The sequence below is a fragment of the Gossypium hirsutum genome, chromosome D02 (genome assembly GCF_007990345.1).
Source record: "Gossypium hirsutum isolate 1008001.06 chromosome D02, Gossypium_hirsutum_v2.1, whole genome shotgun sequence".
In the NCBI taxonomy this organism is placed as follows: Eukaryota; Viridiplantae; Streptophyta; class Magnoliopsida; order Malvales; family Malvaceae; genus Gossypium; species Gossypium hirsutum.
This window is the reverse complement of record NC_053438.1, coordinates 21,229,561-21,244,690: the sequence shown is the minus strand read 5'-3', so window position 1 is coordinate 21,244,690 and position 15,130 is coordinate 21,229,561. Positions and strand designations below refer to the sequence as shown.

General features: G+C 35.7%; 2 protein-coding genes, 1 long non-coding RNA gene and 2 other non-coding genes across 6 annotated transcripts; 1 reads left to right on the top strand and 4 right to left on the bottom strand.

Annotated features, from left to right (window-relative positions):
• Positions 1-3,946: 3,946 nt before the first annotated feature.
• On the bottom strand, positions 3,947-5,574 carry LOC107910186 (uncharacterized). The gene is made up of 2 exons (XR_001687523.2): positions 4,704-5,574; positions 3,947-4,575 (listed from the first exon to the last, which is right to left on the bottom strand). It is a non-coding gene; the product is annotated as an uncharacterized lncRNA (long non-coding RNA).
• LOC121215203 (small nucleolar RNA R16) lies at positions 4,811-4,896 on the bottom strand. Its single transcript, XR_005910932.1, has one exon. It is a non-coding gene; the product is annotated as a small nucleolar RNA R16 (small nucleolar RNA).
• Positions 4,923-5,010, bottom strand: LOC121215204 (small nucleolar RNA R16). The gene has a single exon (XR_005910933.1). It is a non-coding gene; the product is annotated as a small nucleolar RNA R16 (small nucleolar RNA).
• A 587-nt stretch (positions 5,575-6,161) lies between the features above and the next one.
• LOC107910185 (uncharacterized) lies at positions 6,162-10,267 on the bottom strand. The gene is made up of 5 exons (XM_016837962.2): positions 8,028-10,267; positions 7,867-7,942; positions 6,932-7,263; positions 6,663-6,761; positions 6,162-6,516 (listed from the first exon to the last, which is right to left on the bottom strand). Exons 1-5 carry the CDS (start codon positions 9,729-9,731, stop codon positions 6,388-6,390), a joined length of 2,340 nt encoding a protein of 779 aa, XP_016693451.1. The 5' UTR covers positions 9,732-10,267; the 3' UTR covers positions 6,162-6,387.
• A 2,301-nt stretch (positions 10,268-12,568) lies between these two features.
• LOC107908320 (outer envelope pore protein 24B, chloroplastic) lies at positions 12,569-14,746 on the top strand. Of its 2 annotated transcripts, XR_005910395.1 has the most exons (4): positions 12,599-12,940; positions 13,016-13,372; positions 14,035-14,236; positions 14,458-14,746. XR_005910395.1 is itself a non-coding variant. In XM_016835520.2 (3 exons), the coding sequence occupies exons 1-3, from the start codon at positions 12,671-12,673 to the stop codon at positions 14,536-14,538; spliced, it is 708 nt and encodes a 235-aa protein (XP_016691009.1). In that variant the 5' UTR covers positions 12,569-12,670; the 3' UTR covers positions 14,539-14,746. The 2 variants fall into 2 exon arrangements, 1 of the variants encoding a protein (XP_016691009.1); XM_016835520.2 differs by lacking the exon at positions 14,035-14,236 and having other exon boundaries at positions 12,569-12,940.
• The last annotated feature ends 384 nt before the right edge of the window (positions 14,747-15,130 follow it).

Below are 15,130 nucleotides of genomic sequence, written 5' to 3'. Positions count from 1 at the left end.
AATACATGCCATGGTTTAGGATCCATGGCAAGCCGTATTTACTTACGCCAGAGGAGAGGCAGCGGCAAATACGTGTCGGAAGGGAAAGACGTGGGCCTCTAAATCCAAGACGACAAGACTACGAAGGCAGCCCCTCAACGAGGCCTAGACAGTCACCCGGCTCATCATCAGCGGCCATGCAATCACCGTCCCCAACGAGATAATAATACAGTTATAGACTAAATACAGTTATAGACTAAATACCCATGTTGGTCAATTGTCGTCGTTCGCTCTTAAATGGATATTGCCTGTAGTAGTTCGAAGCAACGTGTCTTAGGCAATATCTATGGTGTGTGCGCTGCCACAAGTTTCCCTCTCGATCAAATGCAGCTAGTATACCGGTGCCCTGATCTGAAATAACACAGATATCAGGTTGGGGGAACACATGCCTCCTTAACCTAGAGAGAAAGAAATCCCAGTCATCAGACGACTCCCCCGGTGTTATTACAAATGCAATTGGAAGAATTCTCCCACCGCCGTCCTGTGCCACTGCAACCAATAGCCGATGAGTATACCTACTGAACATGAAGGTACCGTCAATTTGTACCAACGGCTTGCAGTATGGAAATGCGTCTTGGCATTGCTTAAAGGTCCAAAATAGGCGTTTGAACACTTAGCATCCACGTAGCAATCGGCCGTTGTAGTACGCATGTTCCGTTTCAAGGTCTGTGATGGCACATGGGACGTATCTCTCTAGCACCTGACACCACTGCCATATTTCATTATATGAGGCGTCCCACCCATTATACATCTTCTCCAATGCCTTTTGCTTAGCTATCCAAGCCTTGCGATAAGAGGGCGTGTACCCCATTTGGCTACGGATATTGGCAATTATCACCGGCACTAAAGTCCTAGGATCTGCTTTTATCGTGGGCAGTATCAAGCTAGCTAATATAGCTGAATCCATTTTGGGATGATCTTGTGAAACACCTACAGAGGGTGTACATTAAATAATGCAACATTGCAAAATAAAATTATTATTCAGATACATTAAATACTGTACCTGCAGCACATCTATGTGGACCTTTGTACTTTTTTATCTCCCACAACCTTGTCCTTTTCCTTAACGAGGCGACGATTTTCCATGAACATTGTCGTCTTGCACCGCACACTTCGCCTCAAACTTATTAGATTTTGATTTAACGACGTGGTAATTAACGCCGTTTTTGATGCTATGCTGTTTCAAAGCACCAATAAAACTATCATTGTTGGTAAACTGATTACCAACTTCAAGTTCACCGAAATCTACCTCCGAACTTGTACGATCGCGTAACCGGTGTGGTAGATCTGGAAACTCTAACGCATCATCTGCGGACAGATCGACATTATGCATGTGGGCTGGAGGTGAGTATGCTCTGAATCGTGGATTTTCTTCATCATTTGAACTCCTTTCAGCATCTTCACCTTCTGTTGGAATAGGCTCCGGTTCAGAAAATAATCTCACTTCTACACCATCCGGCCCAGGCTCTCGAGGTGGATGCACATTGGAGTCATCTTCTAACCCACAATCATCTGCAGCGTACGACGTCCCTTCACCGGTTGACGTCGTAGGTAGTACGTCATCCCTTCTTCTGGGCATTTAATAACGTCCCCAATTGGATGTAGATTGCCATCCACTAGAACTTGATGCAGTTCCCTAGTACATATTTCCAGCATCAAACGTCGAGCCACCGACGTACATGTCCCATCCACTGACAGAGTGTCTTGCAGGGGATGTGCATTCGACACCGCTACCGAACATGGGTTGTTCCGTATTTTGTAACCCGCTAATCGAATGCCGGCCAGGGGTCGTGTATACATCTCGAACACCGGACGAAAGTACATCAGTTGGCGACGTAAATTGTACATATAACTCAATATAAGATGCTCCACTAGCAAGATGAGTCTGCACCATTGCCTCCAAGCTACGAGCACATTTTATGTCGAACGAGTCATATGTCACCGGATCAACACAAGAACAAAATCGATACGTGATTGACAGAACTTTCATTGGCGTCGTTCCGAAGATTTTACGCCTGATTCTTTTACGAAGTTCTGTCAAATCTATGTTCTGGTTAAATGACAGTCGCACCGTATTCTCTGACAAAAAAACAACACCATTCTCGATGTGGCAAACCTCACCATCGTAGTAAATAATAGCACTAATACGTTCACTCATTTTGAAACTCTAACTTTCTTAGCCTCTCTAAATTGTTTCTGCTATGACTTATGCATTCTAAGAACATTTTCTGCCTAATTTATAGACTCAGCCCAAACTTGCTACTGTAGCAAAATCGCGTCCATGAGGGCGCGATTTCACAATTTCTTCTCAAATAACATCCTGGTATAAGCGATTTTATATTATTTGCTCAGAAACGTCAAAAAAAATTATTTCTTACATAACCAACTGTAGCAAAATCGCGTCCACGAGGGCACGATTTCACAATTTCTTTTCAAATAGCATCCTGGTAGAAGCGATTTTATACTATTTGCTCAAAAACGTCAAAAAAAATTATTTCTTACATGACCTACTGTAGCAAAATCGCGTCCACGAGAGCACGATTTCACAATTTCTTCTCAAATAGCATCCTAGTAGAAGCGATTTTATACTATTTGCTCAGAAACGTCAACTCGAAATAATTTATTCCGTGACCTAAAAACCCTAAAATGCCTAAACCCTAAATCCTAAAAGCCAAAAAAACCAAACGTGAAAAAACGTCAAAATCGCGTCCCCCAGAACGCGCTACGTGTCAGGACATCGCGCTGACGTGGACGCGATGTCCTGACACGTACCCTGACATCGCGCTGACATGGACGCGATTTCTCGAAAAATAGACCATTCCGGTAAATAATAAAAAAATCGGCCCATTTCGATAAATTTTGAAAAAAAACGACTTTTTTTGGTAAATTACCCTAGTATTCACAAAATACAAATAAATAATGCGTAAAAGCTTATTGCCTCTTCACATTTTAAATTATCTCTTTGCAACCATTAAAAGATTCAATTCGAGATCAAATCATAACTAAAAGCATGAATTCTCAATGACAATGGTCCTCCAAAACGAGATGGCTCTGGCAATGGTTCTCAGTTTCTCCATCATTGTCACATCTAAGGATCTCTTTGACCGAGATCCTCTTATGGCACACTTCCCATAGGAAGACATAATAAGCTTATACGGGAATTTAAGCTTCCAAAAATTAACCCAAACACTACTTTGTGGATTTCAAGTAGAATTCTCTTTTGAACCGGACTTCTGTACAAGATTATAAGGTGAATTAACGAAGAAATTCCCATTAGCATTACATTTTTAGATGATTCTATCCAACTTCTATATCTTGATCATGGTCCCCTCTATTTTCAAATTTCGCAAGGAAAAAATCATGCCCTAAATCAATAAGCTTCATCTCGCCTTTCCGGTTGTCGAAAACCTTATCAATGAGAGTGTTTCACCATCTCCCTTCGATAGTTTCCTTCTCATCTTTAGAGAGAGTGGCAAATCTTGATTTCACCCTCAGCTTAATTTTCAGTCTCAGATTCATCATCTATCAAATCCATGTCCATTTGTTTTATCTCTTTCTCAAGCAAACTGTTCAGTCTGCTGCTACATTATCCTAGACGTAGAAACAAATCCTTATAAGAGACAAGCCTTCTGCTCGGTTGGTCCCCATGTCCTTCAACTTCTTAGTGTTCCAATAGAGCTCTTCTTCTTCCTCGCTTTCTTTTCTTCCATATTACACTAGAACTGCATTACGAGAGCATTTTTAATTCTAAGTCAAATGTCATATGTCCACTTGTTATTTTAGATATGCCACTTACGATATTGGAATTGCTTCAATATTTTGAAAGGACTGGCAAAGCTGTTTACCTACTGGCTTGTTCCTTAGAATCCATAGAAGAGACTACATAAGCTTCTCTCTTAAGTAAATCTCAAGGCAAAGGAACGTGATTATTCTTATTCAATTTCAAGTCAAACTTAGCTTAAGGCATAAAAACCCAATCAGCGTTTTACATGCCAATTTCAGGCTTTAAATCCTCTCCAAAACTTATTCATTTCCTTCTCTCCCATCTCCCTTTCTGGGAATTACGATCCTTGTTATGATTTATCTAGTAATATTTTACCTACTCTCCAATGACAAAGAAAGCAGCAAAGAAGACAATGAATCAGGTTTGTCGATGGAAGAGATAGAGCAACTCTCTAGGTTCTATTATTCTCAAGAAAATTAAGCTTCAGCAACGACAATGATGAGCGGCGTCTGCCTGGATGGTTTTCAGGTCGGGGAACGATGAAGGATTTTGCCTGTTTGTAGTCACATATTCCATACACAATGTATTGATCTTTGGTTTCTAAGGAGAAACATCTGCCCAAACTGCCGTTCTCCTTTCAAACCCGTGGATAATAATATTGTATGAATTTCTTGATACAGGTGGGTATACTCTCAATATTTCATACATTTGAATATACAGTTTATTGACAAATATACAGTAATGCTCAGAAGATGCGTAGCTAATCATAAGCTGAGTTCATATGTCCAGACATAATTGAAGCAACTTCATCACTGCATTGAAAATTAATATTTTATTTCAGTTTCAAACCATGAACTAAAAAAATATGCTAGAAATCAGAGAAAGTTTGAAATAATGAAAAGCTCAGAGAAAATCCACAAGTGGATAATTGCAGACATACAACATGGCATCAGATTCAGACCGCCCGTCTGCTTCTTCTCATCATAGAAAATTTCAAACAACTCTTCACTTTTCAAAGACTTCGTAAACAAAAAAGGGCAAAAAAGCAAAGGCATCAGATAATAAGCGGAGTTTAATAGTCTACATACATAATTCAGTGTGTAGGATAAGAAACTTTCACATCATTTGCCTTCACTTTAAAAATAAATTAAAACAAAAAAAAAGCATCAGAATATCAATAAGCGAAAATTAGAATCTACACGGTTCATCAGAGTGTAGGATAAGATAAACATTCATCCTTTGCCATCATTAAAAAGCTTTTAGTTGTAGAATCTATAAACATAGCAAAAATCAACAATTTTTTTTCAGCGAAATGAAAAAATATGTCGGTAAGTCCATTTGACACCAAGGCAAAGAAATGAAATGCAATGGGCTGGTAAGCTAACCTTTTATTGTTTGCATCTGTTATATCTCCTTTGGCATTTTTTCCTATTTTTGCTACAAAAGGAGAGGGTAAACAGATGCAACCAAAATAAAAGCATAACATAACACGGAAATCTGCAGGAGCTATTTAGAGATGATCAAAAGAATCAATTGAACAGGCGCAGCAAATTAAAAATGTATTAGCATAGAAAGGAGAAGAGAAGCGGAAAACCAGGGATAGATGATAAGGAAAGCTTTGGAGGCGGAAATCTGAGGAAGAGAAGAGGAGTTGAGTGGGTTAAATAGGGAGTAAAGGAATTAGGGTTTAGTAGTTGGCGGCATTCTATTTTAGTGGGGAAAGTGCGTAATGTCTGAGTTAGCGGGAGCGGCGCCATGAATTTGGGCCTTTCGAGGGCTTTGATCAAATAAAGGGCCAATTATATATTCGATAACAGGACCAAATAGCTCAAAATTTCACAATTTTAATGACGGGCCTCAAACCCTTCGACGTTCATGGACCTTCTAGGTCCGGTAAAACTTTCTATTCATGAATTAGACATAATGATTTATTTGACATTTTTAATTTTTACAAAAAAAATTATTTTAATTTTTTATTTAATTTTGTTCGTCTTTTTAATTTTTAATTTTGTTGACGTAGATTATTATGTGAATGCATGTCATCAATTAATTAATTTTTTAAAATTTTAAAAAATTATTAAAAAAATATAAAAATTAATTTTTTTTAATTTTAAAAAATAATTAATTGCTGACGTGATTACAGGTCAACTACCAGGGTCAAATATTTTATTATATGAAGGGATAATAAAACTGTTTGATTATTATATATTTGCTTTAGTTTTTGTTGTTTTTCGAAACAACATTTTTGACGACGAGTTTTGATGTATTGGATACTTATATTTTTCATTTTCGTGCTTATGGTTGATAAAAAGAATTGATCGAAATGATCTTATTTACCAAAAATTCAGATATTGAGTATGAATTTCCTTTACTTGGTCAATTATTTCAACTGGGATTATGTAGATATTGATGTCCATTTAAGATTTGAAGAAAATTCTTTTACCACTTCATCTATAGTTCAATCAATGGCGCTTCTAGGAATCTTGATTGTGGAAAAGAGGAAGTTCTGTGAGTAATTTACCTGGCCATGGTGATTTAATTTGAAGATGTAAATATACAAGCAAAAGATGATTGAGCCTACTCAACCGGTAATCTACGTTTTTAAACCTCTCAAAAAATGTGAGCTAATTCCAAGGGCTGTGCCTGTCATTCTTAAAATACATTGGCATGCCACCAGCTTCATCAGCAAAAGAAACCTTCCTTTCTTTTTTGATTACACGGTCAGATGCAGCAGTGTTATCCTCCGTCAAACTCTGCAATGAAACCATCAAAGTAATCAGCAAACTCGTAAGCATACTCTCTTCCTGCTTCCTCTCCATTTCCTAATCCCAATCCACTGACTGTTCCTTTTAGTTTTGTTCTGCTTTCAATTCAATAGTATCAAGAAAACTAAACATACCATGATTTTACAAAAGCGGTTGCAATCTCTTGTCAAAATAGAAAGCCATCTTCTTGCATATTCTTCAGCTCTTGTAGCGTTTTCAATGGCTACCCTGACCTGCCATGGTAGTAAAGTGTATTAGATGTATAAACTCCATCCATCTAAATATACATATACATTATATGTATGAACTTCAAAATGAAAGAAGCCTCTAAAAAGAGAACCGTGACAAATTTATGTGTTAAAACTAGTTCAGTGATAACCAAGGATGTTGTAAAATAACTTACTTCATCAGCATTTTCATTTGCAGATGTAGCTACAGAGGCCTCCGACTGAAACTTTCCCTTAACAAGGTTTTTCATTGACTTCAACTCTGTCGTGAGTTTCATAGCTAAAGATTGGAAATCCTGCATTTGTCGCTGTGTAAATGCTATCACGCTTTGTGAACGACACTGGGGAGGATAAGTACCCTTTAGACTGCCCTTCATTGGGGACTCTTTCTTATCTTGTTTTGCTTTTCTCATGGTTGAAGTTGGCTTGATAGCTACTCCATCCTTCCAGATATGGTCAAGCCCTTGAGCTCTTAAAGTCCTATGATGGCTCTGCTTTCCTCTATATTCTGATAGTATAACAACCCAATGAGTATCAAGTAGATTGGAATGCACAAGGAAAAAACTGACATGTCTCCGTAAACAAGATTGGTGATCCATAATATATCTACAGCATTTTAACGCAAAATACTTACTTTAGCTAAGGTCACGTTGCAAATCATGAAAAGCTTCAACTAGAAACTTTCTAGCACTTTCAGATGCTTTTATAATTTTAAACCAAAGAGATGTTAGCTGTTCGAGAATGAACATGCATTATATGGAAAGAACTAATTGGACATAATATCAAGAAAATATCATTCTGTCTATTAGCCACAATAACTTTTTTGCTCCAAACACTTGCAAGTTGATTGCATAAACCATGGAAGAGACATAGAAATTTCAGTTTTATTAGACCAATTTCATTCTGATAATACTTTTTCCCAGCTCAATTTTTACTCAAATAACATATGATTCTCCTGGAATTCTACCAGGCTACCACTTACATGTTCAATATATTTTGATGAAGCAATCAAATAATAGTAATAAGAAAGTTTCAATATCATAAAAACCAATTTAAAAGGCAGTGCATAAAAGTAAGTTAACATCCAAGTGTAATAACTGTTTTAACTTACGATGACACTCGTTTTCATCCAACCCAGTTAATCTCATAGCCCGACAAAGTCTCTCTCGAGAAGTTGGAGAAATGGCCTGAAAGTCAAAGCATTAGTTAGAAAACACTTCAATAGAACAAAACTAGTGTCACTTAAACAACATGCAACTTATTTTGAGAGACCTTTCTGCCTGAGAGAACCCTTTCAGCACTATGCTGATGCTTCATTTGATGATAATCCTGAGGTGCTGGTGATGCTAAAGGCTTACCAGAAGCATCAAAGTAATTACGAGCTATAAGCGCTGGTGACTGGGGTTGCTTCTTTGATGAAGAAGAATCAGCAGAAACAAGGCCTGAATGTTTCTCATGTTTCAAGCATGATGAACTCCAATACAAGCCATTGTCAGTGGAAGGACTGACCACAATATTTCTAATATTAGAAGACCAGTAATGTGTACTTCTGCTCTCAAAGGAGCACGCACTATCTTCATTGTTAGTTTCCAAGCATTGGAAGCAATTATCAGTGTCCATCTCAGGCATTTCAGCTCGGCCACGATTGCTGGTCTGTGAAGACATCTTGTGCTCTGAAGAATTAAAGCTATCATGCAAATCAGTACAATGATCCTTGGTAGGAGATACTAATTCAGAGGGAACAGCATAGGTTAGCGGATCTACAGTATAACTGTCTTTCCCAAATTCTTGCAAGTCTGCACATAGATAGCTGATCATTTCCGGACTATCTACCTTTACAGTCTCACAACTAAAAAACCTAGCGCCAGATTTAGGAGCAACATCTTCAGTAGATTCATAAGACACCCCATTTGAAACACTGCATTTTACGGGGGACAATGAGACCCCCGTTTCTGTATCAGAAGCAATATTTGTCTCAAGAATTAGAATTAAACTGTCCCTGCTTGTCTGCCATGGCATCTCTGGCTTGGGAGACTCATTTTGGCAGCTATCACAAACATCACAGCTATAATCCTTTATTGGAGACATCTGTTCCGAGGAGACATCATAGGAAAGAGGATGGATGGTATAATCTTCTTCCCTATATCCAGACAAGCCAAAATACGCATTATTTTCTGGACTGTGTACCTGAACAATCTCCCAACTAGAAACCCCTACATCAAACTTGGTCTCAAAATTTTCCCTATATTCATAGGACACTTCATTAAGACAACAATACTGAGGTTCCTTTGTTTCAGCGCCAGAAAGCCCCACGTCAAGCCTGGTCTCAGAATCTTCCATGTATTCATAGGACACTTCATTAAGAGAACAATACTGAGGTTCCTTTGTTTCACAACCAGAAAGCCCCATGTCAAGCCTGGTCTCAGAATCTTCCGTGTATTCATAGGACACTTCATTAAGAGAACAATACTGAGGTTCCTTTGTTTCACAACCAGAAAGCCCCACGTCAAGCCTGGTCTCAGAATCTTCCGTGTATTCATAGGACACTTCATTAAGAGAACAGTAGTGGGGTTCCATTGTAGGATAAGGCACGTCAGTCTTCAAAATATTTACATTAGCGGTTTCACTTTCAGGAACCTCAACTTTAACATCAATAGGCGCAGGCCAATCCCGATTTAGTTCAAGCAAATCTTCATCGCTACTCTTGATATTCTTGAAAAGTTCAGATTTCCAACCGATAAGAGGATCTTCAAGTTCATCGTGTATGTCACCATTGTGCTGAAAGTTTGGAGACTCGAGTTTCACAGAAGAGCAGGTTTCCAGCGTTTCTTTATTTAAACCAACAAAGTTGAAGCGTTTCCTTTTCTTTGTTTCGCATCTATCCTTAATCCATTTCAACACCACATTGTCTAAGCCAAAATCATCACTGTTGCAGTCAAAATCTTCAGTTTCACTCTTAACTTTCATTACGTTCATGAAAGAATCTCAGATCTCTACTCCAATAACATGATATTTGGATAGGCGAGCTCTTCTAATTATCCCTCAGATAAATTTTAGGAACTTGAGTGCCAATCGCCCACAAGTGTCCACATTCCTGGACAGTGCAAATGGGTCAAGCCTCTCCAGCTACATTAGATAGTAACTAACATAAATTCAAAACGAGGCTTGAATTTTCAGTGTCTGAGAAAACTATTCACTATTAAGCAAAAACACTAAGTTTAGAAGTAACTAGTTTAACATCAGCGCATGAAACTAGAAACTCCCATTTCGCCAATCCTACCCAAAACTAAAAAAGAAACAAATTTGAAAGTGGAACTCGCCTGAAGATTGAAGAGCTATCTGCAACAGGGAAAATGACGATAAGGTCGAGGAATTCCAGGTCTGTATTAGGAATGCGGGGGATGATTTTAGGGCTTGCTGATGAAAAATTGGGGGTTTTAGGAACTCGCGCGTTTGTGGCGGGAACTCAAAGGAAGCGGAAATGAGCTGAGTTTGCGTTCGACGCGCGCGTGTGATATTGTGAAGTACCGTTGATATTCTTTTCTATTTTCGAAATGTGCTGGAGGAATAAATTATGACGGGTGCAAAAAGCTCAAACTTTAAAAAAATAAAATAAAATTGAAGTATTTGGATATTTAAACTTTTAAAATATATAAAATAAAATTCTCTCAAACTTTTTCAAAAAAAATAATTAAGTGTCCACATTTTCTTCACTCAATTAGGTATTTAAATTTTTGAACTGTTAAAATGTAGCAAAAAAAATTTCAAATTTTTTCAAAAAAAAAAGCAATTAAACCCTTACTTTTTTTATACTCAATTGTTAAAATGTCATTTGATCGTAAACTTTAATAATTTGCTGTTAAAATTAACTATCCTTATTTTTTTTAATTAAAGTCACCCCATGTCATGACCTCTATGTCACGTGTGACAAAAATTATAAAAAAATAATAATCAATAAAAGTTATAAAAATTATTAAACTTATTAAAAATATAAAAAAAATTAAAATTAGAATATATATAAATTGTAAAAATATATAAAAAATTGTAAAATTTCATGAAAATCATAAAAAATTATAGAATGCATCAAAAAGACCTTTAACCATTAACTTTAACCATTGATTGTTAAAGTTAACAATCCCCAATTCTTTTCTCAGTTAAAGCCATTACGTGTCGCAACGCAGCGTAACATGTGGCAAAAAATGATAAAAAATAAAAATCAATAAAAGTTATGAAAATTTTATAATCTTCTTTTGGTATGATAATTTTTATAATTTTTTTACGTATTTTATATTTTTTTACATTTTTTTATCATTTTCTTACGACTTTATAAAATTTTATATATTCTTTTCTATATTTTTATACATTTCTATATATTTTATGATTTTTATAAAATTTAATAATTTTTTACTATTTTTATAATTTTTTTCTAATTTTAATTAAAATTTAATAATTTTTACAAATTTTATTGATTTTTATTTTTTATCATTTTTGCCACATGTCAGCTGTGGTTGTGACATGTGATGGCTTTAACTGGAAAAAATTAGGGGCGATTAGCTTTAATGATCAAAGGGCATTTTTGATGCATTTTAGCAATTGAGTGCAAAAAAACAAAGCAGGAGCTTAATTGCTTTTTTGAAAAACTTTGAGGACATTTTTTTATGCATTTTGACAGTTCAAGTACCTAATTGAGTGTAAAAAAAAAGCAAAGGCTTAATCGTTTTTTTTTTTGAAAAAGTTTGAGAGCTTTTTTGAAGCATTTTTAAAATTCAAGTATCCAATTGAGTGAAAAAAAAGGGGCTTAATTGCTTTTCTTAAAAAAATTAAAGGATTTTTACACCATTAAACCATAAATTATTTAAACAGAATTATTGGAATGTTTTTAATAATTCCTAGCATTGATTGTATGAACAATATTAGTTTTGATTAACATATTTTATAGTCAATTTTTAATTTTCTTATCTAACTTTATTAAATCGTAATTTTTTTTAATTGGTTTGTTTAAACAAAACATTTATTTCCAACTTAATTACTCCATTTTAAATTATTAAAATTACTATTTTATGATGCCAGAATTAAGAACTTATGTTTAAAATTGTATTTAATAAATTGGAAATTAGATTATAACCACTTATCATATTAATTTATCAATTCTTATGTTATATTTGGCAACCTCAACCTCAGAATTTAAATTTAGATTGCATTGTGAATAATCTTTTTGGCATAAAAATATGAATTTCTTGAATTCAACCATTTTTTAAATTTATTTTAAAATTTTAAATTCTCAAACTCTACCTGAAGATACTTACTGTAATTATTTAATTTTATAGATGAAAATATAGGAAATAGCTTCGGTTAAATTATGTTAGGTGGATTTAGTATTTGTATTTTAATTTGGTTATTTTTAGTCTCGGTACTTCTCAATTTTTAAAATTTTAGTTTTCATCACATGATAATTGTTAAATTCATTAAGTTAAATTTTGTTATTTTCAAAATCTGATGCACCCAAAATATTATTATATGTGTAATGCCATGTCAGCTTAGAATGATTTAACTAAAAATTAAAAATTATGGATTAAATCTACAACTGTATATATAATACAAGACTAATGATTGAATTTAAACAAACAAATTTAACAGCTACTGATTGGGTCTGAAGTTTCAAAACTTAAAAAGCACAAGCACTAAAATTGACTAATTCAAAAAGTATAGAGACTAAAACTATAATTTTTGCAAAGCACAAGGAGTAATAGAAGAATTTAAACCAATAATTTATATTTGAATACAAGACAAAAAGATTTTAAAGCTTGAATTTCGGGGTCGAAGTTCCATAATAATATGCGAGAAAGCCCAAATTTCAATTGAAGAGTGGAGGGTAAGCTAGGCTCGTCGTCCACCTGAAATCTGAAAACTTTTCCATGCAAACATACAAAACCGAATTCCGCCAACTTCTCCCTCTTTATCTCCCTTCCTTGTATCTTCCGAGAGAAATGAAGGCGTCTCTGAAAGGCCGATACACAAACGACAAGAGCACCGCCGTCGTTACTCTTGCCGTCAACGCCGGCGATGTCAAGTTACTCGCCTCCATGAGTGATGTCACCGTCGTCAAAGGTCCCAGGCTCAACAATCTTACTTTAACCGTTGAAAAACCAGCCTTCTTCATCTTCGACTATGATGTCCCCAAGAAGGTACGCTTTAACTTGAAAACCATTTTTCCTTTCATGAATCACCGATTGAATTATTTTTTCCTTTTGGGGGGTTAGGATTTTCGGTTTCAGTTTATGAACTCAATCAAGGTTGCGGAGAAACCGTTGAAGCTCACTTACAATCACGGCCATGGGGAAAACCGAACGGTGATGGACGGGTCACTGGTGTTGGATTCGGCGAACAAAGTGTCGGTTAATTACATGTTCGGAACGAGGAACTTTAAGCTGAAATATAGTTACCTGCACGGAGGGGTTACGACTTACGAGCCATGTTATGATTTGGGGAAGAATGCATGGGATTTTTCAGTTTCGAGGAGATTATATGACGATGTTTTTAAGGCGACTTATGAGTCATGGAGTCGGGACTTTGCCCTGGAGTGGTCCCGAAATTCCAAGTTTAATGGGACATTTAAGGTAACCCACATCCACATTCCTTCCTTTTATCTGTTTTTTTATTTTCTTTATTCAATTTTAAGTGTTTGAATGTGTCGATTGCAACTTGCTGCTTGAAAGCTGAAACTATGTTAGCTAGAATCAATATTTTGAAGTTCTTTGATGTATTGGAAGGGTCCTTTCAAAAGTTGTATCTCGGGATTCATGTACGGGTGCCCATCGAAGTGAGACAATATTTTCAGAAGATTGAAGCGTTAGGCTTGAAGTGCTGAGGAGAGCTTGAAGCAAGCAAGGCTTTGAATTGTTTGATATCTTTGTTGATGTGCACGTTATCTCTATTTGTTTAAGACAAGGCTTTTTATTGGATGAGCTGAGTAGAATAAGATAAAACGCCAGTTGTCTCATTAATTTTCAGTAGGTAATGATATCAAAGATGAAGATAGGTGATTTTGCTTCAAGGCAGTGACATTATGGAAGTATATAAGAGGACCCTTTGCAGTGATGGGATACTCTTTGCTTTGGAAGCAAAATTAGATGCTGACAGGACCAAATTCTGCTTACTTTAACAATGTTCTAAATAAAACAGCTCCGGAATCAAACCGTAGTCATTTTCTTACTTGCATTTGTCATATAGCTCGGCGTTATGCAATTTTAGATATAGCAATGACAGGTTGCTTCAACAGATAGAGGCTTGGAAAATTGTTCCTTTCCATACAAATGGGAGAAAAGCTGTATATTTGATGTCTCCATGTGGTTATTGTGAAGAAAGAGAAACAGTGGAGCAATTAAGGGGAAGAAAAGCTTTTAGATAACTCGGGTTTTCACTGCTTTACATTTGGTTATGCATTTCTCAAGGTTCAAACTTGTGTTCTCACCATCACAGGGGTGAGGCCGCTACCATCTCAACTAATAGCTATAGTTTTACATTGGATTGTTGGCACATGTTAAAATTGTTTAACTTACTACGTTAATTTGTAGGTTTGAAGAGTTAATATGAGTTTTTGAGATGATGGATGCTTTCTTAGTGATCTAACTACTATATATAAGGTAGTTTAATCCTTGAGTGAGATGATTTCTGACCATGATTAGTGTTTTTTGTTTTCCAGATATCAGCAACCATCAACATGGTTGGAGAATCGAAGATTCCTAAAGTATTTGCAGAGAGTACTTGGGATTTGGAAATGTGATTTGTTGTTATTGTTCATCAACCTTTATCCAGATCCATGTTTTGAATTGTATAGGTTTGGACAAACTGCTTGCCAAGTTGGAGACGAAATCAATAGGAAATAAAAGCTTTACCCAATGTATATGTAAACAGACTCTCTAGATTATTATTTTACACTCCTTAATTCATCGGTTAATGAAATTACCATATTTTCTTTGTTTCCAAAAAAATATCTGCCATGACCAATTATTATAAATAAAACATCATGATCAATCGTAAAAGGCGGGATGGCTGGGAAGATGCTAGCGTAAGTTAACAATATGATCGATGATAATTATATAGAGGTTTACTTTTTCAGTAAATGTGTTCGTTGGTGATCTGTACAGGGTAGAAAATTTACTTAAAAAATAAAAGGGTTTGGATAAAATATGAGTATTAAAAATTGGGTTTAGATAAAATTTAAGACCCATTTTTCATATGAGGTAAATTTATTAAATTTCATTCACCGAAGCTACTAATTTTCAAGTTTAGAAAATAAATTGACTTGCGGCTTTTTGGATGGGATCCACACATTTCTAGATTGAAATGTTTGTATAGCGTTTGAAGATCTATCG

Coding starts and splice junctions, on each gene's coding strand:
- LOC107910185 (XM_016837962.2), bottom strand. CDS start 9,731: ATGAACGTAATGAAAGTTAAGAGTGAAACTGAAGATTTTGACTGCAAC. Junction 6,762..6,931: donor CAAATGAAAATGCTGATGAA/GTAAGTTATTTT, acceptor CTACCATGGCAG/GTCAGGGTAGCCATTGAAAA. Junction 6,517..6,662: donor ACCGCTTTTGTAAAATCATG/GTATGTTTAGTT, acceptor GTTTCATTGCAG/AGTTTGACGGAGGATAACAC.
- LOC107908320 (XM_016835520.2), top strand. CDS start 12,671: ATGCAAACATACAAAACCGAATTCCGCCAACTTCTCCCTCTTTATCTC. Junction 12,941..13,015: donor ACTATGATGTCCCCAAGAAG/GTACGCTTTAAC, acceptor TTGGGGGGTTAG/GATTTTCGGTTTCAGTTTAT. Junction 13,373..14,457: donor AGTTTAATGGGACATTTAAG/GTAACCCACATC, acceptor TTTGTTTTCCAG/ATATCAGCAACCATCAACAT.